Genomic DNA, 22,469 nt, shown 5'->3' with positions numbered 1-22,469 from the left:
TTAATGTAGGGCACTTGATTTTATTCAAAGGGTGAGATACAAAAAAAAGTAAGCAAAGAGACAAAACCCGAATGATGAACACTAGAGACAGAAAGAAGACAGCTCCTGCTACAGCACACAACAAACACGGTGCAGTCTGGTCCCCACAAGCCCAGCCAGCTGGATATGTACAGCACAGAGCATCTACACAGAGGAAATGTGGGTTTGCCACTCAAATGTCTATTTACAGAAACTGAATTGAAGGCAAAGAAGTTTTCTTTCCTTTTTTTTTTCTTTTTCTTTTTTCTTTTCTTTTTTTTTCCTTTTTTTTTTTTTTTTGCCAACCCAAATACTTTTGTTTCTTCTTCTTCTTCCTGTCCTGGTGAAGAGGAGGGACTCCATGCTTTGAGGCAAGTTTGGTACATTCAGGTAGGATCTAAAATTAGCCACAGCTAAACACTGACCTGCTAATTAAGCTACTTAATTCCAGCCCCTCCCTCCCTCCCTCCATCCACCAGGCACCTGCTTGTGGCACCAGGGACAGCCAGGGAGGGGACAGGCCCAGCTCTGCTCTGCTGCGTGTCATTTGTGCCCTCAGAGGCTTTGGGCTGGGCTTAAGGCTCAGGCTGAGGGTTCTGCTCATGCCAGGAGGCTGGGAAAGGCTCTGGGGGGTGGTTTTGGAGATGGCCCTGCCCAGGGGCAGCCCCAGGCACTGATGGGCTCTGCACAGAGTGCTGGCTGTGAGAAATCTGGGGGAAAAAACTGCCCCCAGCCCTTCTGCAGCAGAGCCAGGGGGATACAAAACCCTTCTGGCTGCAGCAAACTCCACGTGCAGCTCAGTTTGTGTGAGTGTGGAACCTGTGGGAACTGCTGGGCAGAAAGGGGTGCTGGGCTGGGAGCTCTCTGCTTTTTTTTTGGGAATTAAAACCCTCCAGGAGCTTCTGCAGGTGAGGGGCAGAGCTACTCACACCAAAATAAGCTGTGGCCACGGGAGGAGCTGCCAGTGCAGGTGGCAAAGGCCTCCCTTTGTATTTACCTGTGGCTCAATTTTAGACACAGAGCTACTGAATTTTGCAACACCTCAGTGAGGAAGGAGAGAATTTCACTGGCTCAGTAAGCAAAACATTCATTTGGGAGAGCAGAAGACTGACTGGCTGTTAATAAATACCACGAGACATCCTAAAAGCTTTCCAGGGGAAAGAGAGACATCATCTGCTCAGAAATGCAACACGGGGACAGAGTGAGGTAAGGAAAGCCAGCAGAGTCCTGTGTGCATCCCCACTTCACACTGCATGGCAACAACAACCACCAGGAGATGCCAACGAGCTCCCTGCCGTGCCCAGCAGGGAAATTCTTCCTACAAATGTGCTGCAGAGCATCCCTGGGGGCTGAGCCCACAGCAGCCCCCTTTGGGTCTGAGAGCAGAGGAGGGGGCACGGCCTGTGCCAGGAGCCATCCGTGCCCCCAGCTGCAGGGGCAGGGCTTGGTGTGGCACAGGGCACAGCCAGGGAGCTCAGCACGCCCCTGGCACTGCCAGCTCAGCTCTTTGGTCCTGTCTGCAGGCAGCTTCCAGCAAGGTGTGCCACTGGCACAGTGCCATGCCCCCTGCTCTGTGCCAGGCAGCAGGGAAGCAGGGCTGGCTGCAGGGGGAGGAAAAGGGCCTTGAAGCACCCCCTCGAGGGGATTATTAACTAATATTAATTAACAGATGCTGTTCTGAGAGCAAAGGATGGGGCACTGCACACACCCAGCCCTGCAGGGGCTCTGAAGCAAGCTGAGGAGGAGGAGGAGGAGGAAGAGCACCTCTCTCCCACCTGTGATTGCAAAATCCTTGTTTTTTCCTCAATTCTCCTCCTCCAGGGAAGCAGGGAGGGGGTACAGGTGGTGTTTAGGCACAGCTGTGCCAGGGCAGTGCCTCACACACAGCTTGTGCTGAACCAAAATGCAGAATTTATCACTTTGTTCTTCAACAGACACTGGCAGCACGGTGTGTTCCCAAACCAACAGCTGTGACAGGTTAATAAACACATGCACTGGCTTAGAGAAGCTTTTCCAGGCACCCAGCATTTCATTCCATTCCATTTCATTTCATTTTTCATTTCATTTCATTTTTCATTTCATTTCAGTCTCATCATCTGAGCCTTTGCTGGCACTGAACTGAAGTGAAGGAGTCCCTGGGGGTTTAGACCAAGCAGAATTGCCACAGAGTCTTTGGAATACTGGGCACTCCCCATTTTAAAGCCATTTTTCAGGGGCAGTAAATCCCCTGCAACAGTCACCAGCAGGTTTGACAGTGCCTGTGGAAAGCCAATTCAAAACCCAGCAAGATGGGAGGAAATTCACCTTTCCACATTAGGAAATGCATAATAACTGCCCTTGGATGACTCTGAAAAAGTCAGGTTTTCAGTCCTGAAGGTGTCATTTTCTGTGTCATTTCTGATTCTTCAACCTTGTTACAGAAATATGGCCAAGGTAATTTCTTTAGGCAATTTCTTTATTACCAAGGCAATTTTCAAAGGTTGTTTCTGTTGTGTTTATGGAGCCTTTTTATCTTTTTCAGGTGTTGCACAGAGCTGGGTCACTCAGGTGTGTCACAGCCAGGTGTGTCACAGCCAGGTGTGTCACCCCCAGGTGTGTCACCCCCAGGTGTGTCACACTCAGGTGTGTCACCCCCAGGTGTGTCACCCCCAGGTGTGTCACCCCCAGGTGTGTCACCCCCAGGTGTGTCACCCCCAGGTGTGTCACCCCCAGGTGTGTCACCCCCAGGTGTGTCACCCCCAGGTGCTCTCAGTGCCCCTCAGCTCCAGGGGAAATCCTCAGCACAGGAAAAGCTCCTCTTGTTTTCACAGCCCCAAGCAGCAGCAGCAGCAGCTCAGAGCCAGGTCCCGTGGCCACCATGGCCAGGAGATTGTCACTTGCTCTGGATTTGGGATGGATAAAACCCCCTGGAGGCAGCATCACCTCCCTGGCAGGCTGTGCCAGCTGAGTTCCCTCCTGCTCCTGAGGCAGGGGTGCACCCCAAGGCTGCCTGCAGCTTCCTTCACTGCTAAAATTCCTGCCCAGGCGTGAGCAGTGCCAGCTCCTGCTCCAGTGGTGTGTCCTGGTGTCCTGCTTCACTGCCTGAGAGCACCACAGGGCACTGGGAATTCCTTCAGAGCTTCCCCAGCAGTGACTGGGCTGAGCCACGTCGGGGAAGGGACAATGACACCAGCTCAGAGGAACCCCTCACCAGAGGACTCAGCAACCTTTAAGGAAAACCAGTTAACATCTTTCATGGAAGTATTGATCAAAAAAAAAAAAAATCCAGAGCTATTGATGTAGCACGTGGAATCAACTGGACAATCACTAATGCAATGGAATTATGGTGATCTTGTACACAAACAACAATTTACCAAAATAAGATTTACCTAGGGGGCTTTAAAATCGAGTTATTTTGGTACCAAAAAAAGTCTTTCATTTAATTCCCCTTTGCCCCTATGATTCAGATGATCTTTCACTCTACAGTTACGGACTTGGCCAGATTTCTTGGGAAATCAACCTGCAGAGAGGGAGGAGAAAGAACAGGCTGGTGAGTATTCACACCCTGCTTGGTTTGTGTATCACTTTGTAACCTGTGCAAGGTCTGCTCTGCCTTCCAATTGAAAACAATCCAGCACATTCTCACCATTGAGGCCAATTAATGTATAAAAAAATGTCTACAACCCTGCTTGCTGCATCTCCTGGCTCAGAGCTAGGCTGAGCTTTAGTCCAGGCTGTGCCCAGAGGTCACTGCTGACAGCCATGGGCTGGTGCCTGCACAAAGGTCAGAGCTAACACCAAACTGCCCATCAGAGAGCTCACACCAAACTGCTCCCCAAAGAGCTCTCACCAAACTGCTCCCCAAAGAGCTCACACCAAACTGCTCCCCAAAGAGCTCTCACCAAACTGCTCCCCAAAGAGTTAACACCAAACTGCTCCCCAAAGAGCTCACACCAAACTGTTGCCAAACACCCCCCCAGGGTTGCCACCCTCCCCTCGGTGCCCTGCAGCCCTGCCTGCTCCTGGCACAGGGGCACGGCCTCTGCAGCCCTGCATGGCTCCCTGCAGCCCTGCATGGCTCCCTGCAGCCCTGCAGCAGCTCAAGCAGTGGCACAGAGCAGCCCCAGCCCTGCAGCAGCCCCAGGGGGTGACACAGGGGGGGACACAGGGGGGGACACAGGCAGGGGGTGTGACACAGGGTGTGACAGGCAGGGGTGTGACACAGGCAGGGATGTGTGACACAGGCAGGGATGTGTGACACAGGCAGGGATGTGTGACACAGGGTGTGACAGGCAGGGGGGTGTGACAAGCAGGGGTGCTGTACTCAGGGTGTGTGACAGGCAGGGGTGTGACAGGCAGGGATGTGTGACAGAGGGGGTGTGACAGGCAGGGACGTGTGACAGGCAGGGACGTGTGACAGGCAGGGACATGTGACAGGCAAGGCGGGGATGCTGCACTCATGGTGTGACACAGGCAGGGATGTGTGACCCAGGGGGGTGACACAGGGGTGACACAGGCATGCTGTACCCAGGCTGTGTGACACAGGGGGGTGACACAGGGGGTGTGACACAGGCAGGGATGTGTGACACAGGGGTGACACAGGGGTGACACAGGCGCGCTGTACTCACATCGTAGCCCCTGAGCACGGCCAGGTGGAAGGCCAGCAGCTGCAGGGGGATGACGCTCAGGATGCCCTGCAGGCAATCCACCGAGTGGGGCACTTTGATTGTCCTTTTGTTGTTCTTGATGGTCTCGATGTCCTCCTTGTCACAAATCACCACAGGCCGGCCCTGCAACACACGGGGGGCTGAAGGGAAGCACACCTGGGGGGTTCCTCCCTCGCTGCTGTAATAAATTTTCCCAGGGGCAAAATTTATTACTTAAATTAGAATCAAACAGCTTCACATCCCCTGAGGGGATTTAAGGGTTGAACAGACTTCTGCAATTGCTGCAAGAACTGGTGTGAAATGGGCACAGTACTCAGGGAGCTCACAGGGGGGCAGTGACAGCCAGGTGAGCACTCTGGGGGGCTGTGAGTGACTTTCTGTCACAATCAGCAGCTCTGGAGCTCTGCAGCCCCCAGGTGAGCACTCTGGGGGTCTGTGAATTCCTTTTCTCTCAGAATCAGCAGCTCTGGAGCTCTGCAGCCCCCAGGTGAGCACTCTGGGGGGCTGTGAGTGACTTTGCTCTCACAATCAGCACCTCTGGAGCTCTTCAGCCCCCAGGTGAGCACTCTGGGGTCTGTGAGTGACTTTCCTCTCAGAATCAGCAGCTCTGCAGCCCCCAGCCCTCACCTGGCGTGCAATGACCTGCTGCAGGGCGTTCTGGCACTTGGCATAGGTGTGGTCTCTCATGATGATCATGATCACAGGCATCAGCTTGTCCACCAGGGCCAGGGGGCCGTGCTTCAGCTCCCCAGCCAGGATCCCCTCCGAGTGCATGTAGGTGATTTCTTTGATTTTCTGCAGTGGGGAGGAAAGAATTCATTACACTTCGAGCCACCTTGTCGTGGTTTTTAACCTCCCTTTGCCCAGGTCCAGCTCTGCTGAGCTCCCCCTGACCAGATCCAGCCTTGCTGAATTCCTGAATTCCTGAATTGCTGCACTTTGGAAAGCTCAGCCCTTCTCAGGTGCAGGTGAGGCAGAACACAAGGCCAGATCCAAGCAGAGCCCCTGGGCTGGGCTGTTTGCAGCCAGCTGTGGCTTCCAGCTGTGCCTTCCAGCTGTGGCTTCCAGCTGTGGCTTCCAGCTGTGCCACCAGAGCCCTCAGAAGGAGCCCTGAGCCACCCCCAGGCTGGCAGGGCAAAGAGGACACCTCTGCATGGCAATGGGGACAGCAATGGAGCAGGAATGGCCTCCAGTGTAAAAAATGCAGTGCAGGGGTTTGGAAAGTGCATGCTGAGTTTTGTATTGATGAGGGTGCAAATGTCCAGGAAAGCATTCCCAGGAAATGGAAAATACACCGTGCACCCCACGGCAGGCTGGGGTGTGGGAATCTGACAGTGACTTCTAGGTATTGGTGATTTTAGGTAATAGTAATTACTTAAATTTTAAATTTGTAGTTTTAGGTATTTGTAGTTTTAGGTATTTGTAATTTTAGGTATTTGTAATTGCCTAAATTTTAAATGTTAAATTTGTAATTTTAGGTAATTGTGATTACCTAAATTTTAAATTTGTAATTTGAAATATTTGTAATTTTTGGTAATTACCTAAATTTTAAATTTTGAATTTTAAATTTTGAATTTTAGGTAATACTAATTACCTAAATTTTAAATGTGTAATTTTAGGTTTTTAAATTTTGAATTTTAAATTTTGAATTTTAGGTAATACTAATTACCTAAATTTTAAATTTCAAATGTGTAATTTTAGGCATTTGTAACCATGGCACAGTTTGGGTTGGAAGGGAGCCTGAAGCCCACCCAGTTCCACCACCCCAGGCTCTCCAAGCCCCAGTGCCCAACCTGGCCTTGGGCACTGCCAGGGATGCAGGGGCAGCCCCAGCTCCATTTAACCCCGTGCCATGGAGCAGATTTGCTCCCTGTCTGGTTTGACACGTGTGTTTTTGTGTGAGCTATTAAATCAGAACATACCAGGGCTCCCTCCAGACACGTGGCGTAGTGGTAGCCCCGTCCCATGATGAGGACAGACTTCTGGTGGTACAGCTCCGTGGCCAGCTTCTGGATCTCATCATCCATGCTCAGCACCTCCTTGATCAAGTCTGGAGGGAGGTAAAACCCAGCTGAGTGTGCTCACACCCTGCTCACCCCCCAGCCAGCAGTGACCTGCAAACCCCTGGGCTCAAAGCTTGGCTGGCCCAGCTTGGCCTGGAGACGCCTGAGGGGATGTGGCTGAGAGGAACTGTGACAGCTCTGCCACCCTCCCTGCAAGGTCCAGCCCTGCTGAGCTCAGCAGCCCTGAGATCCAGCTCTGCCACCCTCTCTGCCCAGATCCAGCCTTGCTGAACTCCCTTTGCCCAGGCCCAGCCCAGCTGAGCTCCCCCTGCCCAGATCCAGCTCTGCTGAACTCCCTTTGCCCAGGCTCAGCCCAGCTGAGCTCCCCCTGCCCAGATCCAGCTCTGCTGAACTCCCTTTGCCCAGGCTCAGCCCAGCTGAGCTCCCCCTGCCCAGATCCAGCTCTGCTGAACTCCCTTTGCCCAGGCTCAGCCCAGCTGAGCTCCCCCTGCCCAGACCAAGCCCAGCTGAGCTCCCCCTGCCCAGATCCAGCCCAGCTGAGCTCCCCCTGCCCAGGCCCAGCCTTGCTGAGCTCCCCCTGCCCAGGTCCAGCCTTGCTGAGCTCCCCCTGCCCAGGCCCAGCCTTGCTGAGCTCCCCCTGCCCAGGCCCAGCCTTGCTGAGCTCCCCCTGCCCAGGCCCAGCCCAGCTGAGCTCCCCCTGCCCAGGCCCAGCCCAGCTGAGCTCCCTTTGCCCAGGTCCTACCTGGCAGCCCCTTGAGCCCCCTCATGATCTCCTTGCGCCGCTCCTGCATGGAGATCCTGTCGTCACACATCATCAGGGCAAACATCACCAGGGACACGAACTGGCTGGTGTAGGCCTGGGGGGCACAGGGAGGGTCACTGCTGCACCCAGCAGGTGCCCCCTCGGCCCAGAGAGGCAGCTCTGCTTGCAGGTCAGCAGCAGAAATGAGCCTGGGCTCACCAGGCTGGGCTCACCAGGCTGGGCTCACCTGGGCAGGGCTCACCTGGGATCTCCTCACAGCCCAGAAAATTCAGACACAACAACCAAGATTTGATATTCTGCATGCCCTGCTGACTGCCCAACCCTGTTTTGTGACCTGCAGGTGACTCTGAGAGCACGGGGAGCAGCAGGGCACTGCCTGGAGGTGTCTGGGGGACGCCCACCCCACCCCATCCCAACCAGATGGGATTTTTTTGGGCCACACTCAGGGAACACAAAGGCAGCTGTGATTCCCCAGCTCCCCTCTTTAGGAACATCCTCTCCCCTGCCTGAAAGAGATGTCCCTGCCTTTGGGGGGAATCCCTGGAGGTGACAAGAGGGGTCACACCAGGGCAGGAAGGTCACAGGGACACCTGAGGGACACCTGAGGGACACTGCAGCTGCAGTTTGCCCTCTGAGGTCCTCCCAAGACCAAAGTTCTTGGGGCCAGCCCGGTCCTGAAGGGCTGCAGAGCTCAGAGCAAGGTGTGGAGTGGTTTTGGCACTGAGCAGTGAGCAAAGTTCCACGTGGCTGCCCTGGGGTGGCTCTGAGGAGGCAGAAAAGCTGCATTTGTTCTGCCTGGAGGAGCTGCTGGGGAGTGGGAGCTCTCTGCTGTCACATCAACACGCCTGGGCTGTTTCGAATATTCCCAAAAGAAGCTCTGGGCAACCTCAGGGCAGAAACTTTTCAAGTTCTTATTTCCTCTATGCACAGCTTTGGTAACTCCCCACATGGTCAGAGGGAAAATGGCATTTATCTCCAAGCTGGCCATGTGAAAACAACAGGGACAAACAGCTCCTTCAAGAGCTTCTCGTAAGAGACTCATGAATTTTCCATGATCCAATCCCCCAATGAACTATTAAACTCAAATGTGGTTTTTGGCTGGATTTATGTAACAGATTGACATCATCTCGCCTCTAAATTTAACTAAACCAAAGCAGATTTCACCATGCAGAAACACTTCACCAAAGTGAAAGGCAGCAAAGTTCTCTTCTACTGTATCTCACCCAGCCAGAACAGTCCTGTTATCTGCACACAAATAGTGGGATTTTGTCAAAGACCATTCCCCCATTTGTTAAAAGGATAGTTTTAATGGCCCATTTTCTTTGGTAAAGCACAACCAGTGAGGGAGTTACATGCAGACAAAGTTTCCTTTATCTTATCTAAAAAAATTAGTTAATAAAAATAAAATTAATAAAATAAAATTAAAAATGTTAAGCAAATTTTAAAAATTAAAAAAAATAAAATAAAAATAAATAAAATAAAATAAAAAAATTTAATCAATTTTTTAAGGGGACACACAGGGGACACAGGGATGGGTGCTCAGTGCTGCTGCCACTGCTCATGGGCACTGCCCACACTGCCCAGGGTTGGTGCTCCCTGCAGAGCCAGCCTGAGCCCTGAGCACATGGCAGTGCCACCACAAAACCCACCTGCAGCTTTTGGTTAACAAAAGGCAGCTCTGGGGTTGTCCCTTCAACAAAAAACAGCTTGATTTGTTTCCTGGTTAATGAAAATTCATCCGGGCCAGGCTGCTGTGCTGCCCAAGGTGGATCCATTGAGGATTTAATAAATTTATTACTTTGTTCTGTAACTCTGCTCTAGGTCAGCCTTGCCAAGGCACCAACGCCACCCCCCAGAGGCACCAAACTGGGCCCTGCTGCCTCCCCCTCGGCCTGGGCAGGGAGGGGAGCCCAGGAGTACCTGACTGGCTGAGGAAGAAGCAGACATCGTCCCTGAACACGGGGGTGTTCCTGTCCAGGAAGTCACTGGCCAGCTCCACCATGACAGGTAACTCCGTCAGCTCCTCCAGCACCTGGCGGGTCTGGCAGGAAGGCAGGGATTATTACATCATGTTTATAAAAGCAAAAAAAAGCTTTCTAGCTGCCACACACGCTGGAAAGTATTACTGTTAAAACCCTATATGACAATTAGTGCTGGGTTACACTTTAATTACTCATATTGCCCACCAACCCCTGTGAGAAGCAACCTTGCCTTGGCACCACCACCAACTTTATTTGTTTTCCTGGTTAATAAAAATTCCCCCCTCCTGGGCAGGGAGGGATGGGGGGAAAACACACTGGCCTGTGGGGCCAACTGCTCCCTCAAATGGAGATTTCTCTAATTCCTACTTGTTATGTAACCCTCCACATAAATTATGTAATGCTGGGTGTCCTGTGTGTGTCCCAGCCTGAAGAACCCAAATGCCCACCCACATCCAGGCCCAGCTGGACCCCACCTGGCCCCCAGCAGCCCCTGCCTTGCTGCAGCCTTTGCATTCTGCTCCTGCAGCTGCCTTTTTGAGCACAGCAGGTTTTGTTTTCCAAAGCCTTCCACAGCCATGGAAGTCACAGGAGCCACTTCCCCAAGTTCAGCTTCATCAGCTTTTATTTCCTCTTGTTGCTGCTGTGAGCTGAGCCTGGTGTTTGCAGCTTTCACAAGGGTCCTCCTTCACTCACCTCTGTGCATTTGCTTATCCCTAACACCAATCCCTAACCTGAAATCAATCCTTAATCTGCTTGGCACACATCAGGGAGAGCTCAGAGCCTCCTGCAGGGCCTGAAGGGGCTCCAAGAGAGCTGCAGAGGGACTGGGGACAAGGGCTGGAGTGGCAGGACAAAGGGGAATGGCTTTAAACTGAGAAAGGGTAGACTTAGGTGAGATTATTAGGAGGAACTTCTTCTCTGAGAGGGTGGGACGGCCCTGGCACAGGGTGCCCAGAGCAACTGGATCCCTGGCAGTGCCCCAGGCCAGGCTGGACAGGGCTTGGAGCAGCCTGGGACAGTGGGAGGTGTCCCTGCCATGGCAGGGGTGGCACTGGGTGGGCTCTCGGGTCCCTGCAGCCCACCCCAGCCCTGATTCTGGCCCTGGGCCCAGCACTCACTGCCACTCCTGCGTGGTAGCTCGTGCCACAGGCGATGAGGATCAAACGCCGGCACCTCTGGATCTCCTTGATGTGATCCTTCAGCCCACCCAGGTTCACTGTGGGCACAGCAGAGAGACAAATCAGGGTGGCCAGGCAGGAGGAGCTCCCAGGTCACTGGTGCCAACAGCCTGCCACCATCTCCATCACCCACTGTGCAGAAAACCAGCACAAGTGGGACCTTGCCAGCAGCACAGGGAATTCTGGAGGCACTGTGGCACACATTTCATCTCACCCAGCAAGGTTTCCACCCCCTCCCTCCCTGCAACTGCTGGACCCTGAGTGAGGATCAAGCTCAATTACCAGTGTAGTCATCAAAGTTGACCCTTCCTCTCATGGTATTAACAACAGATTCTGGCTGTTCAAATATTTCCTTCTGCATGAATGAGCTGAAGTTACCTATGAAGAGAGAGAGAAAACAAATTAGAACACTTTATCACCTGATAACTTAAATTTTAAATTACCTCCTGCTAATTGCCATTTTTCCCGTGTATGTAGAGAAAAGCTTGGGCCAGCCAAAGATTATTAAACTGGTTTTCTGCCAAAACACCAGCTCATGATGAGAGCTTGATTCGAGTTTCTGGAAGGCAGTGAAGGGCAGATCCAGACTGGCAACTTTGTGAGGGATCAGTCTTGGTTAAAAACCAGATGGGTTCAAAGAAGGAGGCAAAATCCTCAGCCCCGCAACTCTCCTCAGTAAGGAATCAACAACAAGAGGAGAAATCCCATGACATGTAAGGACTTTTTTCCCCATGAAGATGACCCAGCACCAGACCAGGCTGTGGAACCTCAGACCTTGGAGATGCTCCAGACCAGAGCAGAGCCTGTCCCCACTCAGGGCAGGGGTGGCACAGGGTGACTGCAGTCCCAAGCTGAGCATTTTACCCTCAAGCAGGAGGCAAAATCCCCAGCCCCACAACTCTATAGACTAGAGAAGAAGTCCCATGACACTGAGGACATTTTTCCCCATGAGGACAACCCAGCACCAGACCAGGCTGTGGCACCTCAGACCTTGGAGATGCTCCAGGCAGCTGTCCCCACTTGAGGCAGGGATGGCATGGGGTAACTGCAGCCCCAAGCAGGAGGCAAAATCCTCAGCCCCACAACTCTAGACTAGAGAGGAAATCCCATGACACTTGAGGACTTTTAACCCCGTGAGGATGACCCAGCACCAGACCCAGCTGTGGCACCTCTGGAGATGCCCCAGGCTGCTGTCCCCACCCGGGGCAGGGTGGCACGGGGTGCCTGCAGCCCCAAGCAGGAGGCAGGCAGGGCTCTCACCCTTCATGATCTGCTGCAGCTCCATCTGCAGGGTCTGCACGGCCCGGCCCGGGTGGTCGCCGGCCGTGCGCTTGACGCGGTGGATGGACAGACGGCCGTCCACCACGGCCGCCACGTCGTCGTCCTCCAGGAAGATCACGCGGTTGGTGTGCTCGATGACCGCGCTGTGGGGACACGGGGACATCACAGCCTGCTCACGGGGACACCACAGCCTGCTCACGGGGACACACTGCACCCCCCAGCACCCCCAGGGGTGAGCAATGCCCTGCTCTGTTAAAACCCTGAAATGTGCATTTCTGTCCTGGCAACGGTGCCATAAAGGGGATAATTAGCATTGACTCCGTGATTGCACAAGGCTGATCCATTGCTTTATTAAGCTATATTATACTATACTATCAAGATATACATTATACTATATTATATAGTATGTAATATGTACTCTATTATACTATACTATCAAGATATACATTATACTGTATTATATAGTATATAATATGAACTCTATTATACTATACTATCAAGATATACATTATACTATATTATATAGTATGTAATATGTACTCTATTATACTATACTATTAAGATATATATTATACTGTATTACATAGTATATAATATATATTCTATTATACTATACTATCAAGATATATATTATACTATATTATATAGTATATAATATGGACTCTATCATACTATACTATTAAGACATATACTATATTATATAATATATAAAATATACTATATAATATGCACTCTATTATACTACAAAGATATATAATATATTATGCTGTATTATATAGTATATAATATATACTCTATTATACTATACTATTAAGATATATAATTTATTACACTATATTATATAGTATGTAATATATTCTATTAAGATATATAATATAATATATTATATTATATAATATATATACTATATTACACTATACTATTAAGATATATATTACATCCTATTATATAGTGTCATATATTTTATTATATAGTATATAATGTATACTCTATTATACTATAAAGATATATATTATATTATATAGTATATAATATATACTGTATTATATTATACTATTAAAATGTATATTATACTGTACTATATAGTATATAATATATACTCTATTATACTGTACTATTAATGTATATAATATATTATATATTGGCCGGCTCATTATTAATTTTGTTATTAATTTTCATTACTAATTTTCTCTGCCCGTCTGTAAAACCAGGGCAGTTTTGTGCCCTGGTAAGGCAGCTGAGATCTGCTCAGCAGCACACCTGGAGAGTCACTGAAAAGCCCTAAAACCAGAGCACATCAGGGTGTGCTGAGAGCCTGCACAACCCTCTGATGGAAGGAGCTGCAGAAAGCAACCACAGCAGTGTTCCCACATTCCTGGAGCAAGCATTTCTCATCCTCTTGAACCAGAGAACCCCAAAGACTCTGCTAAGGCTGCTGCCAAGCTGGTCTCTCCTCACTCCTCTGGGATTACCTTTGATCATGAAGGAATTGCACGAGTGCAGAGACCCCTGGAGAATCAACACAATTCTCCTCATAATTAGCACCTGGCCTGTTAATTTAGGTCAGGACTCTCTCAGGTTTCCTCTCACTGGGAAATCTTCCCAACAGATGAGCCTGAAGAATGGCAACACTCTATTCCAAGGCCAGTGCTCATTACTTTAACAGCAACTCTGTTCTGGTTAGCATTTGTGAAATAATCAGTAAAGTAATTAACAAAGAAACCCCAGCCTCCCCCTCTCTTGTTCCAGAGGCCTTTAAACAGGATATTTCTACACACACCAGAGATGCTGGAAAACCCTACCTGGCATCAGAAGCAAAGTAATACTCCACAGCTTTCTCCTCCACGGGGAAGAGGCAGGTGGTGCTGTCCACCCGGGACAGGTTGCAGCTCCCCTTCTTGTCCTTCCCTAGGAGACAGTGGGCTCAGGGGCTGCCCAGGTGACAGCCCTGGCACAGGTGACACCCAGCACAGCCCCCAAAGCACGGTACCAACATGAAGCACTATTTTCATGCCTGCAGGTGGGCACAGCAAAAGGAGCAGCAGCACCTGTGCCCATCCTCAGCTGGCTTGCAAGGGTTTTGTTGCTTTTTGAGAAGTGTATTACTAGTGCAGTCTGGAGTTTAGAGGAAAGTATCAGGAGAAAATCCAAATTGTGTGGCTCCACTGGCAGAGAATTCAAGGTGCTTTATGAGCAGCCACATTTCCCTGCTAAACCTGCCCTGCTGATCATTTTAAGTTTCTCCCCTGTTCCTCTCTGCTGAGCCCCCAGAGATGGAGCAGCACTGCTCTTTCTTTGTCTGCTACCCTCAGCACTGGGGGAATTCTTTCAGAGCTGCCACCTGTGTGCCCACCCAGCTCCCCTGAGCAGCAGGGGAACCCAAACCTACTTCTGCCTGCCTGAGCTCCCTGCCAGACACAGCTCAGGAAATCCAGGATTAAGAGCTCAGCCTTGTTCCTGCACTAGCAAACAAAGCCACCTCACCCTGACCAGGAAATCACACCTGTGCTCTGGCCAGGGAGGTACCCAGGGGTGCTGGGGGACACAGCACTGAGGGCCAGCTTTGGAAAAATCTGCCCTCAAAGTTCAGCCTGTCACCAGGGATCCTTTCTGGAGTACTCTGGAAATTCCCAACTGTCTCCTCTTCCTCCTCCTCCTCCAAACTGCTGCTCAGTGGTGAAGCTCATCAGGGATGCAGATGAGGCACCCAACACCTACTGCTCAGCACCAGCCTCCAGCAAAATTATTTGCCAGTCATTGTGCAGGGTATGGGGAGGGAGGGGGTGGATTAATCAGCTTATCTCCCAAAATGGGACTATGGCTGAAGAACTTCAGTGTTGAAGTTACTCCATTCTATATTTATTGCACAATCCTGATGTTGTTTCACCTACTAGACACTGATCTGATTCAGTGATGCAAGCAGAGCTCGTGGTGCTCTGGTTTCCACTTCTGCAGATGAAAATGTGAAGGAAAAATACTGCTTTCATGTTGATACTCAGTGAGAAAGGCCCACTCAGGCAGTGATTCAGAGCCTTCCAGTGCAGTTATCAGGTCAGTAAATGAGGAAAACAGTGCCTTTGTTGTTGAGCTGAGACAGGACAGACTGATTTGGTGTTGAGAAGGGACAGAGCAGAGCTGCCAGTGGCCACTCCCCCACAGAAGCACCCAGACCTGATCAGAACATGCAAATTTGGGTTCTCAAAATAGAGCATTTCCCTGCATTGGCTTCATTATGTGGCACTGCTTTCCTGCACGACAGCTTCTGCAGATGCAAGCACATCCTCCCCCTCACAGAAAAGGGCTCTCCTGCCTCAGATGTGAGCTGCTCCATCCCATCATGTCATGGGCTGGCCTTTAAAGCACCTCAGGACAGTACCAGATGGTTCCCCCTGATAAATGAACAGGGGAAGGAAGGCCCAGCTCAGGCCAAGCTTAGTGCAGCCCCCAGAGGCTGCAGCTCAGCCTCTCACCACAACCAGGGAGAGGACAGGGCTCTGACAACCCCAACTCCAGAAGGAATTTTGGGCAGTGCTGGCATTAGGACTGGCAGCAGCCTCCTGCTTTAGTGGGGGTTATTTTTAAGGTAATTCACTGTCTCCTTCTGCAGCCAGAGCTGCAGGAACACTCAGTACAAGCTGCACTGTCATCAGTTTTTGCACATATGCTGAGCATTATGTCCCAATATTTGAAGTGGGATGGGTGGATTTTCCTGTGTGCTGCTCGTGGTGTTTCTGATCAAGAAGGAATTTTGATTTTCCCACATGTTTCACTACACTACACGGAAAGCAATAGCCACATATTATAAAGACAATGCATCTTGGTCCCATTCATGATTCCTTTTCTAAGGAGCTGGAGGATTTGTCTGAAATTTCAAGTGTTAGCTTTTCTCTGGTGGGCACCTTCCTCCATTTTTATGGATATTCCATCAAAAGAATGATCCATAGATTGTACGGCTGGAAGTGCAATTGGAAAAAAACAAACAAACAAACAAACCAAATTTGAGATATTCAGTAAAAAAACCACAGTGTTACATAAATACATTCATGTTACTGCTAATCATGCAATGAAAAGGCAAAGCTGCTGGGCCTGGCTCTTGCAGCAGGACAGGAGAGCAGCTCCTGGGACCCTGCACTGCTCAGAACACAAGTCCAGCTCCCAGGCACTGGGCAGGCTCAGACCCCTCTGACCTCAGGGAATTACAGAGAAATTCTCAGTACTTTTCATTTCCAAGGGTGTCTGTGAGAGCAGGATGGACAGACAACACCACCAGGCATTGTCCCATGAAGGGTGACAGCTCCCACAAATGAGGTGGGGTGGCAGGGGCAAGGGTTGTGGCAGTGCCAAGGGACAGGCAAGGGCTGTGGCAGTGCCAAGGGTCAAACCAGGGCTGTGGCACTGCCAAGGGACAGGCAAGGGCTGTGGCAGTGCCAAGGGACAAACCAGGCCTGTGGCAGCCCAAGCCCCAGCTGCAAAGCTCTCTCGTTGTTCCTGAAAAGCACCAGGCTCACAAATGCCCAGGTGCCACGTGCAGAACAGACTGCAGCTGAGCTGCACTGTTTCATTTCCTACACTGAGCTGTTCCACCAGCCCTGGAGTGTCCCAGGCCAGGCTGGACAGGGCTTGGAGCTCCCTGGGACAGTGGGAGGTGTCCCTGCCATGGCAGGGGGGGTGGAACAAAATGGGCTTTAAGGTCCCTCCCAACCCAAACCATTTCATGACTTTATTTTTCTACACTAAGATGTATTTTCCTCACAGTAACTGGATATTAAAGCTGTGGCCAGCCTGAGGTATGAGGTGGGTGAAATGCATGGTTAACAACTTGCTTTTTAAAAAAAAACAACTCTCTAACAGAGGTTTAATTTCTGATTACCTGAAATCTGCATTTCAGAGCACACAGCTGTGCGTGCCCTGGAGCCCCAGGGTTGGGGCTGGGGTTGGGGTTGGGGCTAGGGTCAGGGTCAGGATTGGGGCTGTCCCCTCTCACCTGTGCAGTACAGGATGGGGATGGGGTTTAGGGCTGGGGTTGGGGTTGGGATTGGGGTTGGGGCTGTCCCCTCTCACCTGTGCAGTACAGGATGGGGATGGGGTTTAGGGCTGGGTTTGGGGTCAGGGCTGGGATTTTCCCCTCTCACCTGTGCGGTACAGGATGGGGATGTGGTCTGTGGATTGGGGTTAGGGTTTGGGGTTTAGGGTTGGGTTTGGGGTCAGGGTTGGGGCTGTCACTCTCACCTGTGCGGTACAGGATGGGGTTAGGGTTAGGGTTGGTGTTTAGGGTTGGGTTTGGGGTCAGCGTTGGAATTTTCCCCTCTCACCTGTGCGGTACAGGATGGGGATGGGGTTTAGGGCTGGGTTTGGGGTCAGGGCTGGGATTTTCCCCTCTCACCTGTGCGGTACAGGATGGGGATGTGGTCTGTGGATTGGGGTTAGGGTTTGGTGTTTAGGGCTGGGTTTGGGGTCAGGTCTGGGATTTTCCCCTCTCACCTGTGCGGTACAGGATGGGGTTGGGGTTTAGGGCTGGGTTTGGGGTCAGGTCTGGGATTTTCCCCTCTCACCTGTGCGGTACAGGATGGGGATGGGGTTTAGGGCTGGGTTTGGGGTCAGGTCTGGGATTTTCCCCTCTCACCTGTGCGGTACAGGATGGGGATGTGGTCTGTGGACAGCTTGTGCTCGCTGCGCACGCCGATGAGCAGGGGGCTGCCTCGCCTGCAGGGACACAGGGACAGCTCAGCCCCTGGGGACACCCCCACGCCCCACCCAGGCCTCGTGCCCCCCTCAGCTGCAGCAGGGCACAGCCAGAGCCCCCCGGAGCAGCTGCTGCAGACAGTGAAACAATCATGGGATAAAGAACACAAGAAGGAACACAAGAAGGTGAGGAACCTGCATCAGGGTTGGAGAAACTTCCCCAGAGTCACTGCACCCCTGAACCAGGGGCTGCCCCTCACTGCACACACCCACACACAGCTTTAGGCACTGAAGCTCAAGCCCAGCTGATGCTGGTGTTGAAAAGTGGGACAGAAAACCTGAACACGAGGCTGGCCCAAATTCCAGGCCATGTGGAGAATATGTCCCACTGCTGCCACAAGGGCAAGCACAAAGGAAAAGGTAAAATCCTCTCCTTTCAGGTCATCCCCAGACGATACCAAAACAAAGCTGTTCCAGACCAGGTGTGGTACAGCTGGCCAAGAAGAAATTTCCAAAATAATTCTGGGAACTTTCTGTTATGACAGATGGAAAACAAGAGAAAGGAAATTAAAAACAACAACCACCCTCTCCCCAGCACATAAGAGTGTGATGAGAATGATCTCCACTCTGGCTTCTAACTTGGGGGTACAAAAACAAGTGCCAGACAGGGTGCAAGGGTGTTCCTTCCCATGGCAACACTCACCTGGTACCAACTGCCTGCCCAGGGTAATGAACACTCTTGAACACAAGGGCAAAAGCACCTTCCTGCAACAAGAGAAACAAATGTTTATCCCCTCAGCACTGGCACTGTCTCAGTGTTCCCAGCACAGAAACTGCTCCTGTGCTTTTGTGGACACAAAAGATACACCAAAGAGGTTCCACAGATGTTTCCAGAACTGCCTGTAGCTCCAGACCCCCTGAGCATGGCAGCACATCCTCAGCCACTGAACCCCCAGAGACACATCCAGACTCCCCTGGTTACCCAAGTGGCTCCTGCTTTAGCTCAGGGTGCAGTGAGGGCACCTGAGAGGCAAAGATCTGCCAAAAGCAGCACCAAACTTGAGGGTGTTTGCTCAGCTGAGGTGTCACAACCCTCCAGCAACACGAGTTCCTGGCAGGTAACCCAGAGAAAACCCAGCTGAGTGCTGTGGGTGGGAGGGGAGCTGTGGTGGGCCCTGCTCCTGCACACCAGCAGGCACTGGAGGCAGAGCAGCTCCCAGCAGGGGTCAGCAGCAATCCCTGGAATGATGGAGCTCTGGGAAGGACTGGGAGCAGCTTTGGGAAGGACTGGGAGCACCACAGACTCTCCCAGGATTGCTGGAGCTCTGGGAAGGACTGGGAGCAGCACAGACACCCCCAGGCTGGGGTTTTAGGAAGAACTGGGAGCAGAACAGACTCCTCCAGGATTGCTGGAGCTCTGGGAAGGACTGGGAGCAGCACAGACTCCCCCAGGTGGGTTTTGGGAAGAACTGGGAGCAGCACAGACACCCCCAGGCTGGGGTTTTAGGAAGGACTGGGAGCAGAGAGCACCACAGACTCTCCCAGGATTGCTGGAGCTCTGGGAAGGACTGGGAGCAGCACAGATTCTGCCAGGTTGGGGTTTGGGAAGGACTGGGAGCATCACAGACCCTCCCTCCCCACTCCCACCACCCCAGCCAGGAGCTGGCAGCCTCCAGCACTGCCATACCCAAGAGCTGAGCCCCTTCCCAGATGAACACTGCCAAACCTCCCAAAAAACCACACACCCCTGAGCTGAGCCAGAGGCAGCAGACACAAAGCCCTGCCCTGGCAGGTGCCCCAAGCCCCCCGCAGCAGCGGCACGGCCACGCTGCAGCTCCCTGCCAGCTCTGGGGTGCAGGGGGCATTTCTGGGGCTGCGTGCCCGCTGTGCCCATGCCCAGCTGCCCTCCCTGCGTGCCCCCAGCGTTACCAGCTGCTGGATGACCCTCTCCACCAGCGTGGAGAAGCTGATGTCGTCGCTGTCGCGGTTGTCGTACATGTACTTGACCAGCTTGACGATGCTCTCCGTGTCCGTCTCCGACTCGAAGTCGTAGCCCTTGCTCTCCTGCAGGGACAGCCCTGTGGGTCACCAGCCCTCTGCCTCCCCTCCTTCCCTTCCTTCCCTTTCTTTGCTTTCACTACTCCTTTTCCTTCACCTTGCCTTTGGCTTTTTCTTCCTTATTTTTCTCATGCTCTTCCCTTCCTCTGCTCCTGCCTTCCCCCCTTTACCTTTCCTTTTCCTCCCCACCTTCCCTTTCTTTGCTTTTACTACTCCTGAGCAGCACACCTTGCCTTTGGCTTTTTCTTCCCTCTTTTTCTCATGCTTTTCCTTTTCTCTGCTCCTGCCTTCTTCCCTCACCTTTCCTTTTCTCCTTCCCACCTTTCCTTTCTTTGCTTTCACTCCTTTTCCTTCACCTTGCCTTTGGCTTTTTCTTCCCTCTTTTTCTCATGCTTTTCCTTTTCTCTGCTCCTGCCTTCCCCCCTTCACCTTTCATTTTCCTTCCCTTTTCTTCTTTTCTCACCCCCAGGGGTCACTCACCAGGAATTTCTGCAGGTCCTTGTAGTTGGTGATGATGCCGTTGTGGATGACGATGAACTCTGGGGACAGAAGAAAAGCCCTGCTCAGCCCCAGGAGCTGCAGGGGAGCCCAGGAGGGGCTGCAGAGGATCCCAGGACCCAGCAGGAGCTGCAGAGGAGCCCAGGAGGGGCTGCAGGGGAGCCCAGGAGGAGCTGCAGGGGAGCCCAGGGCCCAAGAGGGGCTGCAGGGGATCCCAGAACAGGCTTTTTCTTCCCTCTTTTTCTCATGCTTTTCCTTTTCTCTGCTCCTGCCTTCCCCCCTTCACCTTTCATTTTCCTTCCCTTTTCTTCTTTTCTCACCCCCAGGGGTCACTCACCAGGAATTTCTGCAGGTCCTTGTAGTTGGTGATGATGCCGTTGTGGATGACGATGAACTCTGGGGACAGAAGAAAAGCCCTGCTCAGCCCCAGGAGCTGCAGGGGAGCCCAGGAGGGGCTGCAGAGGATCCCAGGACCCAGCAGGAGCTGCAGAGGAGCCCAGGAGGGGCTGCAGGGGAGCCCAGGAGGAGCTGCAGGGGAGCCCAGGGCCCAAGAGGGGCTGCAGGGGATCCCAGAACACCAGGAGGGGCTGCAGGGGATCCAGGAGGGGCTGCAGAGGAGCCCAGGCCCCAGCAGGAGCTGCAGAGGACCCCAGGAGGGGCTGCAGAGGACCCCAGGAGGGGCTGCAGGGGATCCCAGGCCCCAGCAGGATCTGCAGGGGTTCCCAGGAGGGTAGTTGGTGATGATGCCGTTGTGGATGACGATGAACTCTGGGGACAGAGGAAAAGCCCTGCTCAGCCCTAGGAGCTGCAGGGGAGCCCAGGAGGGCGGCAGGGGCTGCAGGGGATCCAGGAGGGGCTGCAGAGGAGCCCAGGCCCCAGCAGGAGCTGCAGAGGACCCCAGGAGGGGCTGCAGAGGATCCCAGGAGGGGCTGCAGAACCTGCAGGGGAGCCCAGGAGGGCGGCAGGGGTTCCCAGGAGGAGCTGCAGGGGAGCCCAGGGAAGGCACTGACCGTTGTTCTTGTCCGAGCGCTGCGGGTGGCTGTTCACGGGTTTGGGCTCGCCGTGCGTGGCCCAGCGCGTGTGGGCGATGCCCAGGTGCACGTCGAACTCGATGTCCAGGTCCATGTCCTGTTGCTCTGCAGCAGAAAGTTTCACTCCTGAGGGGCTGTCCACACCCCAGGTCAGCCTGGGAGTCTCACCAGGCCTTGGGGAATACGGGACAGCAATGCTGGCAGGGCCAGCAAACCCCACAGGACACAGGAAAGACCTTTAGCATCAACAAAGGCCAACAAAAACCTCGAGGGGTTTGAGGGCAGATGCACACAGAAAACAGCCCTGCACTCCTCACTCTGCCAAAACAAAAAGCAGCCTCTAAGGAAGAGCCCATGCCTGGATCACCAGGCTCTTCACAGTTCATCCCTGAGCTTTACACCTCTGGAAATAGCTTTACACCTCTGGAAAGTCACGTTTGTGGGTAAAACAGGGGATATTCAAAACAAAAATGAGGAAAGGGAGATACTCACTGTGAACCTCTTCATCCAGAGCCTTCACTTTCCCCGTCTGCTTGATAATGTGGATTTTGCAAGCATTGGCCTCCCAGTCTTTGTCATTTCCTCCATCCAGTCCCACACCTGAACCCCACCGTGGAACATGGAGAAAGAGGGTCAAGTGCAGAAGTTATTGCAGTGTTTTATATCAACAAATTCTGCCTTTTGATTCTTCCCGAGCCCTTTCTCCAAGAGCTGGCCTGCCACATAAAGGCAAGAAACCCTTTATGTTAGAATTAAGTTTTCCCTTTGTCGTCTTGTCAGTATTTTAAAGCCTTTTGGGGGAAAAAAAAAATCAAGAATGCTTATAGAAATCTGTACATTGAAGTTAATCCAAACCTCTGACCACAGACACATGCAGTTTGTGTTCCAGCTTTCTTCAACAGCAGAAGGTGGCAGAACCCATTGACATGACAGCAGGAGAAGCCCCCCAGCAAGGCCAGAGCCCCGGCAAGGGCAGAGGTACCTGCAGAGTCGTAGCCCCGGTACTCCAGGCGCTGCAGCCCCTTGATGAGGGTCTCCAGGATCTCCCTCCTCGTCCTGGGCACATGGTAGTTCAGGTAAGCAAAGATGCCTGTGTGGGGAGAGGAGAATCAGGGCCAGCTTGGCTAAATCTGACCCCAAAACACACAGATGTTGTTTTTCCTGCAGATTTCAGCAAGCTCAGTCACACCTGAATTAAAAAAAAACCCCAACCAAGAGCCCAAAGCCTGGCTCCTTGTCCCAGATCCCAAATGCTGGCAGTGCACAACAAAATGGGCACAGAGTGGCAGTGGCTCCCCACAGGGAGGG

The 22,469-nt window shown here is 52.2% G+C and overlaps 1 protein-coding gene across 1 annotated transcript; it reads right to left on the bottom strand.

The window, feature by feature from the left end:
- GFPT1 (glutamine--fructose-6-phosphate transaminase 1) lies at window positions 1–22,264 on the bottom strand. Its single transcript, XM_039715698.1, has 18 exons — window positions 22,144–22,264; window positions 21,654–21,761; window positions 21,141–21,266; window positions 20,468–20,526; window positions 19,504–19,638; window positions 18,278–18,339; window positions 17,516–17,595; window positions 13,695–13,800; window positions 11,872–12,035; window positions 10,894–10,989; window positions 10,552–10,649; window positions 9,279–9,492; window positions 9,101–9,141; window positions 7,431–7,653; window positions 6,587–6,714; window positions 5,292–5,459; window positions 4,626–4,787; window positions 1–3,517 (listed from the first exon to the last, which is right to left on the bottom strand). The coding sequence occupies exons 3-18, from the start codon at window positions 21,253–21,255 to the stop codon at window positions 3,473–3,475; spliced, it is 1,896 nt and encodes a 631-aa protein (XP_039571632.1). The 5' UTR covers window positions 21,256–21,266; window positions 21,654–21,761; window positions 22,144–22,264; the 3' UTR covers window positions 1–3,472.
- Window positions 22,265–22,469: the final 205 nt, after the last annotated feature.

This window comes from Passer montanus, unplaced genomic scaffold (genome assembly GCF_014805655.1).
Source record: "Passer montanus isolate IOZ18808 unplaced genomic scaffold, ASM1480565v1 scaffold101, whole genome shotgun sequence".
Lineage (NCBI taxonomy): Eukaryota > Metazoa > Chordata > Aves > Passeriformes > Passeridae > Passer > Passer montanus.
The sequence above is the reverse complement of the archived record's forward strand: the minus strand, read 5'-3'. Positions and strand labels throughout refer to the sequence as shown.

What these genes read in the sequence shown, in the direction of transcription:
- GFPT1 (XM_039715698.1), bottom strand. Translation starts at nt 21,255, where the DNA reads ATGGACCTGGACATCGAGTTCGACGTGCACCTGGGCATCGCCCACACG. An exon ending in CCCCATCCTGTACCGCACAG is followed by an intron (nt 13,801 to 17,515) that starts GTGAGAGGGGAA and finishes ACTGTCTCCTAG; the next exon opens with GGAAGGACAAGAAGGGGAGC. An exon ending in AGCAGGTCATTGCACGCCAG is followed by an intron (nt 4,788 to 5,291) that starts GTGAGGGCTGGG and finishes CGTGTGTTGCAG; the next exon opens with GGCCGGCCTGTGGTGATTTG.